The following is an 18,279-nucleotide window of genomic DNA, read 5'->3' as shown; positions in this document are numbered from 1 at the left end:
ATCTCCTGGAGAAATACCTATTAAATACCTAATAAAGTAACTTCTTTGCAGCTAAATAGCGGGTTCAGAGCTGTGCCCTTTGCAGGCACAGAGCGGTGAGGAGGAGCCTGAATTCAACATACGGGAGCCACCCAAGCTCCGGGGAGGACGTACCTGGTGCGCTGCTGCCAGAGCCCGGCGCCGCGGGGCACGGCGCGGATGCACGGCTGCCGCTGGCCCAGCACCGCCAGCTCCCGCACCGCGCACACGTTCGGCCTGCACAGAAACAGAGAAACAAACAGAGGAACAAACAGAGGAACAAATAGAGAAACAAACGGAGGAACAAGCACACGGCTGCGGCTGCCCCAGCACCGCGCGCACGTTTGGCCTGCAGAGAAACAGAGACGGACGTGCTCAGACCGCTTCAAGGGGCACCAGCTGAGGGCAACTTCATCTCCTCACTGGAAGAGCAGGAAGGTCTTGTGCAATATACAGTATTTGCCTCCTTGTTTAATCACATTGGTGCTTCCAGCTCCTCGAAAGGGACCGAGAGTTTTCACAAAGATACTTTCTGTAACAGAAGTCAAACTAAAGAGCGTGGCCGCGGTGAAGCGCAGCGGCTGCAGCCGGCACGCGGCTGTGCCGGGGTGTTCACCGGCACGGCTCTGGCAGCAAGGCTGGCAGTGCCCATGGGGTTCGTGGGTTCAGGGGGTGCCCCCTGCCCCCTCAGCCCCCAAAGCTCCTCTCGTCACCCCACATGTGCCCATTGTCGAGCCGGTTGGCCGCAGAGCCCCACACACAACCAGCCCCAGCGCTACCGGTGCTGCCGGAGCCGCGTTTGAGCTCTGAGTGTCTGTGCACACAGCGATGGATGAACAGAGCGGCATTAACATCGCCCTGGACCTGCTCTGCTCTCAGCACCACGGCCGGGCTGGCTGCGCCGGCAAGGCTGGCGGCAGCGGTTCGGTGCAGTCTATTGCGGCAAAGCGAGGTTCTTGTGCCCCAAGCAGCGGGGCTGTGCCGGGCAGCTGTGCCTGCGGGAGGCGCAGCACTTCCAGGCGCTGGCGCTTTCTTTTGTCTGACACTTTGGCTCTCAACTCATCATCTCATCTCATCTCATCTCATCTCATCTCATCTCATCTCATCTCATCTCATCTCATCTCATCTCATCTATCTCTAGCGGCTCATCCAAGAAGTTCTAAAAGTCCTCGTCGAGGCGGGAGCACAAAATCTCTGACATCGGGAGAAAAGGCATCTTCCTGCCAAACCTTTCTCTGCTGAAAAGGTCCCCCCTTCAACCAGAGAGTGAGAGACATGAGGGAGAGCAGCCTGGAGTCAGCACGCCATGCAACACTGGGTTCATTTACAAAGGGAACGAGAACAATCCCCTGCGCTCAGAGATCATCTTCTGGCACGAGACCAAATTTGCAAGGAAGTTTTCCAAAGAAGCCAAATGATTAACACCAAACCATAAGTGTAAAATTTAATTAAAAAGAACAGACTACGTGCTGCAACAGCAAAAGGGGAGAGAAACACACAGTAAGAAAGAGATGCATGAAGTGCAATAAGAAGAGCAGGTCTGTGAAGAACCGTCAAGCTATTTACACAACAACCACCTCTTGTGCTCATGCAACAGCAACATTTCGGCTAAAACCAGTAGGTCACCTCCTACAAGCAAAGCCTGTCCAGATTTGCAGATTTCCATTCACCTTTATGGATACCTGGTACTGGGTAAAGAACCGCAGACCAGCCCTCCCTCCCCTGCCCTCCCTGCTCCTCCCTTTGCCTCTGGTTTTAAAACACTGTATTTAGCTCCTGCTTCACAGTTCCCTGCCCTACAAAACCCCTCTGCTTCTCTTTTCTCGCTACTTACATATGGGGCTGCAGTTTGCTGCCAGAAGCCAGAGCGGATATTCGCAGCGTGAGGATGAAGGACAGCGCGGCCGCACGGAGCCCCATGGCAACGGCCCCTGTGCCCAGCGCTGGGGTCCCGAGCACCCCGGTCCTGCCGTCCCCAGGACACCCGGCCACCTCCTGTCCCCACGCACCGGCGTCCGGCCAAGCACGGTGCTATCGGAGCACGGGGGGCTCCTCTGCCAGCAGAGCGGATTTTTCACTCCTGGATGCTTCCTCCCGTGTGGGTTCAGTTCAGCAAAGTTTCTCCAGTCCACGGGAAATGATTATAGTGCAGATTGTCGCTGGGTGTTTCCTAAACCAAACCCGGCTCCTTACGCTCATTTGCTTGTAGTGAAATGTACTGAAGCGACTTTTCCGTCTGGCATTTGCTTCTTGACAAAGCCCACAGAGCCGGTGGCTCACAAGACCTGGGTTCTGTCCAGCAACGAAGCCCCATGTGGCTTTAGCTGATCTGGAGTCGCGATCCACTTCACCAGGCAATGCAAAAATCAGCACTCAGGCCAGGAAAGGCAAAAGGCTGCACCCCAAAAAGGTGCAACCCCAAGGGCTCGCCCCAAAGCAGGCAGAGGGACCCTGGAGCCCGTGGCAGAGCTGCAGCCGCCGTCCTGCCGCAGCCCCTCGCCCTCCTCTTCCTCAGCGACTCCCGCACCCCCAGCAGCCTCCCCGCGCTCCAGGAGCAACAGAACCTCCCTCCTGCCCCTCCAGGTCTAACTCCTTTTCCTCACATGCTCTCGTTTCTGTTCCTGCTGACACTCAGAAATCCCTCCCACCAGCTGTGTCCAACCCCGAGGAGAGGAGGGGGAAACCCTGCAGAACGGTAGCAGAAACATTCAGGTTTGTTTCTCCAAAGGCAGCTCTTTCGCACTACCCCACGCCAGCTCCATGCACGCCACCCAAAACCTCTTTCCCAGCAGCTCTAAAAATATCCCAGAGAGATTTAATCTTTCCTGTGCGCTCTAACAGATAACAAGACCGATGGCTTCCCAAGGAAACTCCGCTGTGCACGGAAAGCGCACAGGGATGCGTATCCAACCTGCGCTCGGCCGCTCCAGCGCTGCCAGGAACCCGTCCACTGGGCAAAGAGAGAGCTGGGGAACGAGGTTAAATTGCCATTTGCCTTTTCCCACCAAACTCCCTACTACGGGGGCAAACAGCACCTTAACAACAATCGCACAAATCCTCGAGGTCAGAGAAAAGAGCAGGTAAGAAGGGCTAACGACTCCACTTAGAAATGAAGTATCTGCCAAGCCTAGCAGATGGGAAAACATCTTTCAGTCTTCCTAGAGAAGAAAGGCAACTACATAAAGATGTTTTATGATGATGGAGAGAGCTCCAGGGCACAACACATCCAGGAGTGTGGCTCCCTCTCCAGGACACGGCTCAGCATCCTGGGACAGGGATTAATCCTGGCCCAGGTACAGCTCCAGAACCGGGTCTCAGGTGCCAGGTGGGCAGGACACAACTTACTGAGGGTGCAGGCTGGTCTGGCTCGGGCACAGGGACACCGGCACCGTCACCTCCCGCTGTGGCACAGGGACACCGGCACCGTCACCTCCCACTGTGGCACAGGGACACCGGCACCATCACCTCCCGCTGTGGCACAGGGACACCGGCACCGTCACCTCCCCACTGCAGCCCACCCGGGGCTGCCTGCAGAGAGAAGAGCAGCTCTGATGGAAAAATCTGTGCTTCGAGCAGGGCGCGGTAACTCCCCGAGCGCAAAGCCAGCCCTGCAGTTCTGCTCTCAGTCACTCTAAAGAAAGCCATGAGGCTTCTTGCTTCAACAGGGCTGCAGAGAGCACGGCAGAGCATTCAGGGAGCACATGTGAGAGATGGATATCTGAAATCCAATACTGTCTGTGAAGTCAATTTAGTGTGTTTTCAATTTGGTACCATTTCCAGAAGATGTCATCCTCTGGCTTCGGGTAAAACAGCCCTGGAAAGCGGTCAAAGATATAATACGGTTCCATAAATAGTGATGATAATATCTGCAACAACGCCAGAGACCGCAGAAATATAAATATTAACTTGCCATTCATTCCCTAGCATTATTTAATCTTTGCTATCAAGTATGCTGAACGCTGCAGGGGCTCTAGGGCTTAAACCCGCAGCTGTGCCCCTTGTTCTGCCTCACTCCATCATCCTCCTGTGCACACCTGGGGACTCTGACCAGACGCTATCCAAGGAATCTGTACGTCTGCCCAAGACCTGCTCCAAAGCGCCTCTGACCAGGCTCTGCGGACCCGCAGCTCCCGCCGCTCCGTGGGTGCATCGGGCTCCGGACAGAGCGGCTCGTTGGCTTTGCCGGAGCCCGGGCACACGCGGCGGGGCGGCCGCACCCGCCTCCCGGGAACCGAGCGGGGCCGGCCCCGCCGCCCCCGGCAGCCGCGGAGGGGGCAGCGCTGCCGCGAACCAACGGCTCGTGTCCCCGGGGCCACGCGTGGGCCGTCCCGGGCTCCGCTCGGCCACCGCTCCCCACGCGTGGGCCGTCCCGGGCTCCACTCGGCCACCGTTCCCCACGCGTGCCCAGCGGCGCCGGAGCCGCCTCCCGGGGCGGGGCGGGCGGGCTCTGCCGCCGGGGTCACCGTCCGCCCCGCCCCGGAAGGCGCCGAGCGGCCGGTCCCCGCCGCGATGCTGCAGCTCCGGGACGCGGAGGAGGGCGGCCCGGCCGGCAGCCCCGGCAGCCCCGCGGCGGCGGCGATGCTGGTGCCGGGGGAGGCCGAGCCGCCCGCCCCGCCCGCCGCCGCCTCCCCCGAGCCGCCCCGGCAGCAGCTGCGGCCGCTCAGCGTCCGCACCGCCAACCGCGCCGGCCGCCTCCGCGAGTACTTCGTGTTCCGGGTACGGCCGGGCCGGGGGCCGGGGGCAGGGAGGGGGGCCCCCGCACACCCCCGTAACCCGCTCCCTTTCCCCGCAGCCCGGCACCATCGAGCAGGCGGTGAACGAGATCCGCGCCGTGGTGCTGCCCGCCGAGGACGGGGGGGTGCAGAGCGTCTGGCTGCTCACCGAGTAAGTGTCGGCGGGGGGGCGAGGATGCTGCTCCGGCACGGACGGACGCGTCCCGGCACGGACAGACGGACCGGGGCAGGGCCGGGCCGCAGCTCCCGCGGGCGTTTCGCCACAGCGCGTTCCGCAGCGTGTGTTTTATCGAGTCTTGTAAATACAAACGCTTGCAAAACGGGCATCGAGACCCTGAAGTGGGCTGGGGCGGCTGTGCTGCGTCGCTCCTCGTGATCCAGCCCACTGAAGGGTTTAGGTGAAAGATCACAAATTAACTCATTCTAGAGCGCAGTGCGATACAGAATCCACGTGGGCAGTAAACCTTACAGAGGAAAACGCTGCCCGAGCACACAGTTAAAGAGAATTATTTATCTCTCCTGAACCTGCACAAATGCCGTTAATAATTCAGGAAACGTGGCAACACACTAACACCGTGGTATTAAACACTTACTGTTGTCAGAGAATTGTCTGCCCCACTAAGTATCATTTATTCTCCTATAACAGGAGGCAGCACAATGGCTCAAGATCTTCAGACTTATTCTGGTTTTCTTAATATTATCCTGTGTTGCGATATTCAAACTCTTATCAGACTTGGTGATTCAAAGGTCAAAATGGAAAACACAACATTACTGAGACTTCAGTTTGTTCTCCTCCGTGACTCTTGTATGGGTCAAGCAATTAAGTGTTCGTAGGCAGCGATGGCGACTGCTAAAGGTCACCGCTGTTCCCTACCAGAATCGATCACTGGAACAACGAGAAGGAGCGTCTGGTCCTCATCACGGACCGGTCCCTCCTCATCTGCAAGTACAACTTCCTGAGCCTGCAGTGCCAGCACGTCACCCGCATCGCGCTCGCCGCCGTCGACACCGTCTCGGTCGGCGAGTTCGAGTTCCCACCAAAATCTCTGAACAAGTAAGTTTACACCTTGTAGGAACGTACCTGTGTGTTTTACACCTTGTAGGAACGTACCTGTGTGTTTTACACCTTGTAGGAACGTACCCGTGTGTATTTCAGGGCCTCATTTCTTCTGTTACTGTTCTACAGGAAAAACTCATTATTAAACTTACATTTGAGCTGCCAGTTTTAAGCAGGTCTTTCTCAGACGGTACATTTGCAATTAAACTTGCCTCCAATTCTGCTGTCTTTACATCAGGCGAGAAGGTTTTGGAATTCGAATTCAGTGGGACAAGCAAAGTCGCGCCTCCTTCATCAACAGATGGAACCCGTGGTCCACAAACATCCCGTACGTCACCTTCACCGAACACCCCATGGCGGATGCCGATGAGAAGATCGCGTCCCTGTGCCTGGTACGGACGTCACCTCCTGTCCTGGAGGGCTGGTTCATCTCACAGGCTGGACACGACTTGGGATGTTTTGAAAATACGGAGCAGTTAAATCAAATAGCAGCAGTTAAGGCAAAGACGCAGAACCTAGAGCCGTAAGCTGCGTTCCCCCATTCTCCAGATTCTGCCTGGCAGGGCGGCACAGCTGTTGGGCTTGGCCGGACACCCATGAATGGTTCATACAGGAGGAAGCTGAAACTCGCAGAAAGTGCAGAGTCCTGTAAAACCCCAAAGAAAATGGGTCTTGGTGCTGTTCCTGCTCTTGCTCACCCACCAGGCTGGGGGCTGAGCCTTCCTCCAGGGCTGCCAGCTAATTGAGCAGCTTAATTGCCAACTGTAAACCTCCACTTAGGTAGTGCCCAGATTTTCTTGCAGTAGGTGCTTTGCTCTGAAAGTTTCCTTAGAAATAGTTAACTATGGCAGTTTAAGTTCAACACGTCAGTGATAAAGGCAGAAGTACAGCCAGAAATAAACAATATTTGTCTTTCAGCATCTAGCCCGTCTTTAAGCTACACAGAAATAGTGTCCTGGTATGAAATTACTGTGTTGTTAAATGTCAGAATGTAAAGCTTATCATGGCATACAAGATCCGTAATAGCTACAGCTTTAGCGTTAGTCCTCCACAACTCAACACCAGCAGCTGTTTTGCTTGACAATTTTGAAAACGATGGGAAAACGTCAAGGTGATTCTTTTCTTTCAGCTGGAGAACTTTAAAACTCAGCTCATCCAGGCGGTGAAGAAAGCGCACAAGGAGAGCGCGGCGCCGGGGAGGGCCAGCGGCGTGCTGGTGCTGGAGCGGCCGCTGCTCATCGAGACCTACGTGGGGCTGATGTCCTTCATCAACAACGAGGCCAAGCTCGGCTACTCCATGACAAGAGGCAAAATTGGATTTTAAATTCATTGTGTCTCTTTTTTCAGGGGAGGGGGATGTGATGGGGCCCTTCTGGGGAGGGGACGCTGTGCGGCAGAGGGTGCTCTGATCCAAGGGGGGGAGGCAGGAGCGCGGGGGGTGGGTGCAGAACCACCGGTTCCGGGTGTTTGGGAAAGCACGGCCCCCGGTCAGCTGAGCGCACCTGCTGGTGTCGTTCCTGTAACTTGTATCTCATTTACAGTTCTTACACAGGGCTAGTGAGCAGCGCTGTTTTCCATTTCTAACTACGTGTTCTTCCCCGTTAATTAAGTGCGATTGGTATCTGCTACAAACACGCCGCACAGGTATCCGCGATGCAGCGGGACGTCCATGCCGTATTACAGCTGGTGTCGAATCGCGTAGTGTGCTTGGGACTGATCTGTATTGATTAAAGAGGTGGTAGTGTTCACAATTAGTGTAATCTTAGCATTCTCATTAATGCCTGTTATGAATTTTGGAAGCTGTGTCAGTCGTTCTTTAGCCGCGCTGTCACGGCTGCTCGGAGCGGCGCAGTGAGCTAACGCTTTGTGAGCTCCGCTATATGGCTGAATATGCATTTATCAGCTTTTTGTGAAATACCTCCCTCTACGAACTAACTTCCTAGTTTCTTACGTGTATTTCCTTGCTGCAGCCATAGAATGAAGATTCTTTTGAGAGAATAGTGCCAAAGTCCTGACAAACATTTGCCTTCAAAGCTATTATTTATGAAACTGAAAAGGATTTCTATTTTGATTAGATTTTTATTCTCCGCCATCTTTCTTAAATCTACTCTGGTTTGGGACAGCAGTGCAGGACTTCAGTGGCACCAGCTTTAAATGCTGTACAATCCTGATTTCTCCTTTCTTGCACTAATGTCCCATAATGAAGTTCAGAAGCAGCACAAGAGAGAGAACTGGCAGTGCTCACGAGGTTACTCTAACAAGCTTTTCCATTGTGTACGACCTTCTGTCCGTGCCGTCTTGGAGCGTCTGTCTGCGCAGACGCGATGCTGAATGGCTGCTGTGCTGCAGTGGTGTTCTGAACTGAACGTCCATCTGTGCTTATGGAACTTACATAAAGCTGAAGCCACGCTGGAGTGCAACAAGTTGCATGTCCTTAATGCGTTCCTAAAACATCTTTTTGTTAATCTTGCAGTAAAGTTAAATTTCAACTCAAACTGGTCTTTGTTCGTTATTTTATGGAGACTGAGGCTGTGAAATTCAGTAGCAAAAGAAAAACATCCAATAATTCCTAAGCAAAGGGCTCCCCCTTCCCTCGACTCCAGTGCTGGCTGCTCAGGTAGCAGAGAAGGGCCCGGCCGACCGCTCTTTCCTGCCAAACCATCCCTCCCAGTTGGCACGACAGCTGGGGCGGCAGCTCCCATCTCAGCTGCCTGTAATATATCACTCTAAAGTATCCCTTACGATCCTTCTTGTAAAGATTGTGTAATAAATCTATGGTAGACCAGGCACAATTACCGTCACCTGGTAACATCTTAGTCTGGAAAAGCAAAATTACTATTACAGATGACATGATCTCCTTTCTGAACAAAGAACTTGTTTTGCTTTAACAGTAACTGATTTGCTAGAAAGTGTCTAAGTGATGTATCTACCTCTGCTACAATATTTAATTCTAATACACCGGAAAAATCAGTTGTCTTACAAGACCTGACACTTGTGTGCAGGTAACTGTGTCCTTGTGCTGGGATAAAGAGCTACATGATCACATCACTGATCATACAGAAACAGCCTTCAGAGCGGAGATGGGCCCGTTTATAGTTGGAGTCATACCAAGTTTGTAACTATCAAAATATTTATTGGGAATTATAAAATTTAAATAATAGCTATACATTATATACACACGGCTACAATTTTAGAAAATAAGGTTTCATAGTTGACAAAGTGCAGGAGAATGTTCAACTACATCAATATGAAAGTCTTCCTGAAATCCAGACTCCATTCTCTATGCTTCAGCTGCTACTTCGTGTCATTCAAATGCAATCACAGTACTTCACACACTGGAGTTTGGGTGAACTCCGGCAAATAAATAACTTATAAATACAAAAACTTCAGATCAGGCAACAGGGTCTGACCCCTTTCCTCCTTCTTCCTCAAACCTGGGGTTGTTATTTTACCTCTTCTCTTTCTAAGTAGCACATGCAGAAGTTGTCCTTGCCCAGAAGCGCCATGGAGTCTCCACTCGCGTGCCAGGAGAGGGACACGATCTGGAAGTCGCCTGTGGACACAGAGCAGGTTGTCAGCGAGCAGCTGGCGGTCTGGGCTCTCGCTGCGAAAAGGGAGCTGGACTGAGACACACACATCGCAACAAACCCCCTCCCCACCTCAGCAGCCTCGACAGGGCGTCCGATTCTGTTCCTGCTGCAGCAGAGCCTGTTCTGCACAGCCACGCGGACGAGCTGCGCTACTGACTCTGCCCAAACCTGCAGCTCCTTTGTGCTCCACAGACCAGCGGGGATCTTGTACTCATTTTAAAAGGAGACAGATGTCACAAGATTGTTCAGTGGTGCAGAGCTGCACACCCCGATGACGCTGCCACTCGTGCGCAATGGAAGAAGTCAAATCTCTGCGATTTCCTTTCTGTTCAATGCGCAGAAAGGCATCGATGTGATCTAGCCAACGGCCTTCTTTCATTTACTGCCAACCATCAAATCTCTTATCACGTGGGCTGACCTAAGAGTTCAGTTCACGTGTGTTTTGTGCCTTACCTTCCAAGGGAACCTGCACGGCCACGCAGCCCGCCGGGGACCACAGGTAGACTTTGCTGTTCCCCGTGCACACAGCGAGCCGCGGCTGCCGCGGGTCCCACTGGAAGGACTGGACGGCGCACAGCTGCTCTAACACCACAAACAGCTTCAGCTTCTGAATATCCCAGATCCAGACAGCGTTAGGAATGTTATCTGTCAGAAAAAGAGAAGCGGGATAACATGTGAGCTCACATACATGTGAAGACATACAGAAAGCATACTATTTTCATTAAATACAGAACCAAGACTGAGGAAATGCACCAATACGCAGTTTTGGCAGCTCACAATACTTCACGTACACCAGAAGACACGGGCTGAGCTCCCCCTGTAGTGACATGTTTGCATAACAAAGAGCTGACTTTAAATGGGGCCACAAGTCTTCCCTTAAGTGCTAAATAACCAACCAGTTATTGTCCTTGTTTCTCTTCTGAAAACACAGCACACAATGACCAGGTTTGCCCTCTAACACAGGCCAGGAGGAACTCACCATTTTTGGTTGCCAGGAAACAGTTATCTGGACTGAATGCCAACATCCCAATTCCCATTTTGGGATTTGCCCTGTCGGCAACTGGTTTGATACACTGTAAAGAGACTGGCACCTGGGAAACGTCATCTGGAACGTGAAATAAAAGTACTTCACTAAGCAAAACATTTAAACTCCAACTGTTAACCCCCCCATCTCTGAAGTGATAGGACCATAGTTTACTCTTCTTTAAGAGGTTCCAATCAAAAACTTCAATTGTTTCAAGATATTTCATCTTCGTATAAACAGCTTGCTATTCTTGCCCTGCTCTAAGAAGGGAAAGGCTGGAAACCCAGGCGAGTCTGAGATTAAACTACTTAAAAGAAAAGGAAAGATTAAGTTTTCCACTAACATTTGACATGGCAAACTCAAGTGTCTGGTTTGAGTAAACTTTGGCTTACATTTACTTTGTGTGCTGAAGAGAGAACCAGCCAGCGCTCTTGGTGGAGGGAAGGAAAGTCTCTCGGTTTCAACAGACGGGGATTTCTCCACTTCTTTATACACAATCTGCAAAGAACCAAGTGAGAGTTCTACAGAGGGAGAATTTGAAGATGGGCTACTACCAAACCATCCGCATCCCACCAACTCGTCCTCAAGTGTACAGGGTGTTTCAAAAGAGGGACCCAGTTCCAAAGCCAGCGATGCAGTCTGTGCAGACAGCAGCCCCGTGCAGGCAGCACCGCTACGCTGCGTGTTCCTTTTACCCTGGCAGATGAGAACAGCTTGTGATTTTTGGAACAAGAGCTACAGCTCTCTGCCTGCTGCCAGCTACCCCGAATCCGCTGGGCCTTGCATGTACGAGTACGCAAGGATCAAAATAAACGATGGCAGATGTTTACAGGAAACGCTCGTTAGGTGAGCTGGATGGGCTTGTACATACAAGATGTAAATCTGATCACAATCCAGCTCCAATGCTGTTTAAAATCATGAACTGTGTAAAGCTGAGGCAAATCTCTCCTGTTAAGCTCCCCAGTTTGCCATCATCTGCATACCCAGATCTGGAGTGCCATCACCACCTACAGCAAAACCACACTGGCATATGATGGAAGTCATCTGAGACCTGTCAGTGCTGAAGCTGACGTATTCCATCAAACTTGAAGAGATTTCTCTATTTTTCTTCCATCCCCAAATTTTCATGGCATTTCCCAAGCCCTTTTCAATACACATTATGAGGAAGAAGAGCAAGGTCTCCAGAACACAATGGAATTACTGGCATATTTCAGGTACAAATAGCAGCAAAGCACTATTTTGGATCCACACTTACAGTTTTGGTGTTCGCAACGGTTGCTGGATGCTCAAACTCTGTGATCTTCTTCCAAGTCACATGGTTCAAGATGCGCACCTCATTCAAAAAAGCATCGCAAGACAAAACTGTGATGACAAAGCTCTACAAATGGTTTAGACAAAAGACAGAAAATAAACCTCTTTCCTACCTTTTCATCATAGCTGCCAATTGCCAAAAACTGACTGCTGGGACTCCAGGCGATTGACTTGATGCCTAGCGACCATTCGTACGCCCGATAGGTGGACAGCAGTCTGCCATCAAGGGAGTACAGCAATATTTTATACTGAAACGTAAGTACAGGTTTTCATTATTTCAACAGTGGCTGACACTAGTTATTTTAGTCACTGCTTTATACGTGGTGGCTGCAAAGCAGCTTGAACTCTCCAGGAAAATAATCTGCCTTGTCCTCGTACCTCCAGACACGTGTCCCACACCGCCAGAACGCAGCCGTTGGGAGCCCATTCGATCCCAAACAGATCTTGCGTTTCAGTGTCAAAATGCTGCACCCAAAAGAGAAAAAACAAACCCATTTGAAATATTGTGCTAACAAACTACTGCTACACAAGGGCACCCACAGTCAAGGAAGGAGCCAGGTGATGGATAGAAAATGCGTTGGCCAGTCTAAAAGCAGATTAGCAAAGCAAGCACGGAAGGTAAGGACGCGTCTTACCCTCAGGAGCTGCCAGTCGCTGCACACAAAGATGCTGATGAAGTCCTTGCAGTCACGTCTTTCTGCTACTGCCATATAGCGGCCGTCCTTGGTGAAAGCAATCCCTGCCAACGAGACAACATTCATTAAACGAGAGAAAACAGGACAGGAGAGGTGACAATTCTTCAGTGACAAGCAGCTACTCCCCATTTGAAGAAGTAAAAAGAGAAGGAAAAGTATCTTCACAGAAGATCACGTTAATCAAGGCAATGCAGAGCGTTCCTAATTTGCTTGTGTCGGCAGTTCTTAAACTTGGAATGCACCGTTTCGAAGGATGCGGCTTCCCAGCTATCGCAGAACTTCAGCACACTCGCTGCCATAGGAAAAACCACCATTCCGTTAGATTGGTGACACTTACCCTGCTGACAGGCTTTGGGATACTTGATGTAAGACACAGATTTTGTACACAAGGACCACACAGTTATCCGCAGCTGTCACAGAGACACAAGGAAGAATTTGTTTAGTTTTGCATGTAAAAAAAGTAATAATAGAAACCCATAAACCCAATTCAGCAACAGAAAACAGCTCAATATACCTTCTGTGCTTAACTAAACTCTGCAGTCATTCTGCATAGCTCCATCAAGAGGCTCTAACAAGTAACTGTGAGGAACTGTCTCCCACTCCCTTCAGTTAGCAAGGCTACTGATTCCAAACCAGCATTACAGGCACACTGGATACTCCAGACACGCAGAACACCGACGAGGATAAAAGCTCTCCATTAAATTCAAGTTACTGACATGAGCAGGAACCCAGCCACATGACTGGCAATGTATCATACAGACATTTTTCAGCTGGAAAAATACTGTTTCATCACAGAATCTGGATGAGAAATGAGAAGTTACAGCAGCTTAAAGACCTTGTATCTCTTGGGACAGGGCTACTACGTCTGAAAATGTAGCTGTATTTTCAACTTTAAGACACAATCAGCTTAGACAGCTTATTCGCACTATGCTCTTCCCTCCTCAGCCGCACACAAGAAAGCAACACTAAGTTATTACTGAAAGAATAAGAAAAGCACCAAAATCAGGTAACAAAGCAAGGCATGGAACATCCCGTTTGGGGTATTTCTGGAGGCTGGTGCACCCACAAAGCCCCGGGAGCGCAGAGGGGGCCGCAGCTGCCAGGCAGCTCTGCACACCCCTCAAGGTCACGCCGCATCCTGGGAGCCCCGCGTTGCCATCGGAGGATTATTCAATTAAAAACAAATACTTACTCTCCCTTAGCAACAGCAGCCACACCAGACATATGTGCATTAATCAGTATGTCATGTGAACCTTTGCAGTTATAGCTGGAGCGAGGAATGTTGCCAGTGTCATTTTTTTCTTGTGTTTCCCTACATTTTATTGCACCAAGGTAAGAGATTCTGGAAGAGACGCAGGTAAAACTCTTTTTGCAATAAAGCACCACGGTACTGAACAACAGAATTAGTCCTCATTCATTATGTAAGTAGAACTTGAGCACTGTCTACCCTCTCAGCATCCTCCTGATTGCACAGGTGTGCAATTACAACTAGACATCTATAGTACCATCTTTACGTTTAGTAGGTCCCAGAGGAATCCACTAGATGAACATTAATCATGTTTTATCACCGCAACTGCTCACTTCCGGACATACAGAAATACAGCATAGTTAGACTGCTCTGCATGCAAGATTTACTTTAAAAATACCAACACAATGCCTACTCGCATTCTTCTACAGCAACTGCAACGGTGATATGTTTCTTGCTCCTATTAATTGCAGCGTTAAATGCACTGGCTGCTGGTCCTGCCTGGACCAAACCCCACAGCACACACAACGCGCATTCTCCAGCCACTTAATACAGGCTTAGCAGCTGCAAGCTTCGAATGCTGAGGTCTGGATCATGAGTTTTCCTGACAGAGGCATCCAAGTTGAGGTTTGTGCTGCTGCTCGGCCCCACCATCAGCCCCCCCGGCCCGCTGTGTCCCCAGCTCTCCCGCCCAGCTCCCGGCGCGAGGCAGAACAGCGCTGCCCACACCCAGCTCGGCTCCGTCGCCAGAGGAAAACCTGCGAGGGGAGAAACAGCACACGGCGCGCAGCTCCGGCTGCCAGCCCTGCCCGAGACCGCCTCAAGGACACCTGAACAGCCCCATCGCTGCCTCCCCCTTGGGACAGCCCTCTGCTGGTCAGACACAACCGTCTCTGCAAGAGGCGAGTTTTGTACCTCCCCAAAGAAGCCCCTAATCATGGCTTCCTTGCTCATTCTCGTCATGCTGTGCTTCGCTGCTGAGCTGACACCACAAGTTGCAGTAGCATTAAACACTGGTATTGTTGGAGTAGTGCCCGTATACATGTCCCCAACACGTCACTGCCAGCAGGTACGGCATAAATTGTAATAAAGCTCAGAGGGTTTAAAAGGAAAGCCAAATACTTCAAAAATTACAATAAATTGCATTGCTCTTTGCTTTTCTCAGAGACTTTGTGGGGAACAGAAAATTAATTTTACAGCAGGGAATAGATTGTGGTTCGTTAAGTCTGCAGCGAGCACTCCACCGGGCATTCTGGTGCTTTCTCTTCAGCGTAAACGACTCGATTAAGCAGAGTTGTCAAAATAAAATCCTAATGATAATGGTGTCTGAGAGGTTTTCAGCTGTTGTTTTGCAGTGGAAAAACAAACCAAAAGCAGAAGCATTTTTAAAATAGTCTAAAAACAGCTGAGAAATAAAAAGTATTTAGATGGTAACGTGATAAACAGCCTCCAGCGCTGGGTTCAGGACTACGTCCCGACGTTGACGGCTACAGGCAGGTGTAGGACTGGTGATTTTCAATAGATAAAAACACACTTTTAAACAACCTGGCATCTCAAATGACCGTCAACTTTTGTCCCAGACTTGACTGGGTCACAAGGCCCCTTACATAGCAGTGTCTGTCAGCACCGGATTTCAGCAGATTATTCAGAGCACATTCCTCGACAGAAAGCATTTTTCAACCAACGGAGCCATTTACAGTTACCAAGGATTAGCTCCAATATACACACAAACACACACACTTTTCCCCGCTGCTGTAGCCTGAAAGAAGCTCCATAATGCTTCAGAACCTAATGTGAAACTAGAGACGTACAACATCTGTGGCTCTTAAAAGAAACACCCAAGAACATCGCGGCTGATCTTCAAACTATTATCACAAAACCTGAGTCCCGAGGAAGCAGACGATCCATCTGCTTTCTCCATGTCTTTTATGTGCAGCTCTTGTTGAAGCTCCAGGTGAATCTGGGTGGAATGAGGGCACTGTAAGAGGGGCGGTACCTGCTGCACCACCTTCCAGGGGACAAACGGGCCATGTGGAACGTCTCTGGGTCCCACCGCGCGGGCACGCAGACCTGCTTCGGAGGGGCTGGCAGCGGGACAGGAAGCACCTGCTACAAAATAAGTGACAAGCAAAAGCTACAGGACAAGCAGCTGCTTTCCAGTGCGCTGCATGCATCAATATGATTTACATGGAGCTCCAGCTTTTCCAGATCCAGACAGACTTTGTGCAGCAGGCTTTCAGAAAGTGTTTTTCCAACCAATTTAGATCTGCTCTTATTTAGTTAAATGAGGAAAACAGTACCTCCGTCTTTTCCCCCCAAAGAACCTGTTTTTCCTAACAGAACTGTACTCTAGCTTGATATAAACAAGGTGATGAAAAATCAAGTTGCAGCTATTCTGACCACTTCACACGTGGAGCTGTAAGACATAAGCAGACATCTACAGAAAAATAAGCCTTCCAAGTCTGGAAGTACCTTTAAACACCACCAGCTGCCCAGTAAAACCAGTCTCACTTTGCAGTTTGCCAGTCTGGAGAGCAGCACCCACGGTCCCCAACAGCCAGAAATCCTCCAGTCCAGCACTGCGAGAGTTTACAAACAGGCCCAGGCTTTTCTGCATCTCAGCAGGACTCCCATGCTCCACAGACACCGTGACCCTGCACGCTAACACTTCAGCTAACATACAGCACAAAGATGCTTTCGGAATTCTGGAGCAAGTAACAGGGTACTACGCACGCTTCTGTAATTAAGCACGGTAAATTCCTCTGCATCTACCAGTTAGACTGCAAGTTAGCTGATTAATAATTTTTCTGAGGCACTGGTAAGTGTGCATTGCTACAAATAAATTAGCACAACCATATCCTTTAAAAAAAAAAATCTAGGAATAAGAGAGTTATTTGTGAGCTTACCATGGAGCCCACATGTTGACCTGAAGAATTACAAGTATGAGTAATTAGCTGGCGCTGTTTGAAAGCATCAGGCTACCAAAGCCAAGCTGCACTGGTTGACAGGGAACCCCTAAGCCCTCCAAGCAATCGCTGAATTTGATAACGTGCATAACACAGCAATATTAAGTATCCTGCCAGTTTCTGTCTCGAGCACTACTCGCGCCTGTCCCACCAGACTGCGGATTTAGCAGAGAGCGTAAACACAACTCAGACACCGGCACAACCGGGCAGCTGTCTGACAAAAGCTAATTTAGCAACCTGTTTACAGCTGGAAAGAAAACTTATCCCAACACAGATGCCAACTTGGCAAAGGCTTAATGAAATCCTCTAAGGTCAAACCGAGTTCTGTTGGGAGGCAATAAATACTTGCTCGTCCACCCCCACACGCACATGCCATGAGGTACTCACTGGTAGCACATGGAGCAGCCTCCCGTTGGGGTTGGATCAGCGCGCTCTGCCTGACCAGCACGCGCGGCTTTTCTGACTTCAAGCTGAAATCCTGGACCTTCTGACAATTTTAACCACCACCAGGCTGATTCATTCCTGGGAAAACTAAGGCCTAAACTCATTACTCCTCGCGACCCACTATCTAAAGGGGTAGGGGAATGGAAAAAGATTGCTTTATAGCCAGAAAATCTCTGCCCCAGTCAGCACCGAAATCCTTGCCAGCACTAAACATTGTTGCCAGAGAATTCCACCGCATGTGCATCAGGAACTGCACCGTCGTGTGTGCAAGTTTCTCCCCAGGTTCCCTTGAAGGCACCAGCATTTGCACCAACCCAGTCCGCACACACAGCTGATAAATCCCCAGTCTGTATTCCATTGACACTGGAATTTGCACAAAAAAGGGAAAAATTTTGCAGCGTGAGATCTGAATTCGGTGCTAGCGAGGGTTATGACAGAATAACCTGTCACCTAAAATCCACCTAGTTTTGAGAAGAGGAAACACAGCAAAGAGAAAAATGTCTTGCAGGTAGTTATTGGCTATTTCTGACCATTCATCATTGTACTGAATAACATGAACTGTCAGCTCCAAGGAAGGTGGAGAGCCTTCCATGTCCCTTCCAACAAGTCCAGTGTCCAGCAGCCACAAACCGATTTGGATTCTACTTTAGCGCGGATTCCAGAAAATGGTTTTTAATCAATAAGCACTTACAGGTGTTTTAGTTTTAATTTTGCAAGTTGTTCTATCAACAGCAGTCTGAGTCCCACGTGTAACATCAAACAATTATGCAAGTATTTCCAGGATCTGGATCTAATCTCATCTCACATCTTACCTGAGACCATACTTTATAATTCCATAGCCACTCTTCAGTGCTTATGGCTTGAGGTTTTTTTTTTGCTAGAAATCCTGAGTCTACCCTGAGCTACAAAGAGTACATTCAGTTTCTAAAATTGCTTCAATGAATGCCAATTATCCCTACACTTTTCTCAAACACATAATTTTACCTTCAAAGCTAAGTGTGCATTTTCTACCTCATCATGAGAAGCAAGAGGATAAAAAGTTAAGAGAACAACTAACATCTGAACCAGAATTAACCTAGATATGAATATAGGAGACCTATACCAGCGTCTTTACCACCACTACAGCTTTAAGAGCTGTAGGTTATTTTGAGAGGCAAAGGGCAGACAGTAACATCTGATACGGTCGAGAGTAACC

At 50.1% G+C, this 18,279-nt stretch overlaps 3 protein-coding genes across 5 annotated transcripts in view; 1 reads left to right on the top strand and 2 right to left on the bottom strand.

The window, feature by feature from the left end:
• The window catches only part of MEGF6 (multiple EGF like domains 6), a 69,394-nt gene extending 65,168 nt beyond the window's left edge, over window positions 1-4,226 (bottom strand). For all 3 annotated transcript variants that reach the window (XM_071798582.1, XM_071798584.1, XM_071798583.1), the window contains exons 1-2: window positions 1,853-4,226; window positions 154-255 (exon numbers count right to left, since the gene is read on the bottom strand). In XM_071798582.1, the coding sequence (XP_071654683.1) occupies window positions 154-255; window positions 1,853-1,938 (188 nt within the window). In that variant the 5' untranslated portion in view covers window positions 1,939-4,226. The remainder of the gene's footprint in view (window positions 1-153; window positions 256-1,852) is intronic.
• Window positions 4,227-4,508: 282 nt separating this feature from the next.
• On the top strand, window positions 4,509-8,303 carry TPRG1L (tumor protein p63 regulated 1 like). The gene is made up of 5 exons (XM_065855349.2): window positions 4,509-4,734; window positions 4,811-4,902; window positions 5,629-5,805; window positions 6,047-6,200; window positions 6,938-8,303. The coding sequence occupies exons 1-5, from the start codon at window positions 4,528-4,530 to the stop codon at window positions 7,130-7,132; spliced, it is 825 nt and encodes a 274-aa protein (XP_065711421.1). The 5' UTR covers window positions 4,509-4,527; the 3' UTR covers window positions 7,133-8,303.
• Window positions 8,304-8,920: 617 nt separating this feature from the next.
• On the bottom strand, window positions 8,921-18,277 carry WRAP73 (WD repeat containing, antisense to TP73). The gene is made up of 10 exons (XM_071798591.1): window positions 13,621-18,277; window positions 12,766-12,838; window positions 12,369-12,472; window positions 12,112-12,198; window positions 11,847-11,981; window positions 11,678-11,755; window positions 10,815-10,920; window positions 10,378-10,503; window positions 9,852-10,043; window positions 8,921-9,361 (listed from the first exon to the last, which is right to left on the bottom strand). The coding sequence occupies exons 3-10, from the start codon at window positions 12,441-12,443 to the stop codon at window positions 9,252-9,254; spliced, it is 909 nt and encodes a 302-aa protein (XP_071654692.1). The 5' UTR covers window positions 12,444-12,472; window positions 12,766-12,838; window positions 13,621-18,277; the 3' UTR covers window positions 8,921-9,251.
• Between the last annotated feature and the right edge of the window lie 2 nt (window positions 18,278-18,279).

This window comes from Patagioenas fasciata, chromosome 23 (genome assembly GCF_037038585.1).
Source record: "Patagioenas fasciata isolate bPatFas1 chromosome 23, bPatFas1.hap1, whole genome shotgun sequence".
Lineage (NCBI taxonomy): Eukaryota > Metazoa > Chordata > Aves > Columbiformes > Columbidae > Patagioenas > Patagioenas fasciata.
The sequence above is the reverse complement of the archived record's forward strand: the minus strand, read 5'-3'. Positions and strand labels throughout refer to the sequence as shown.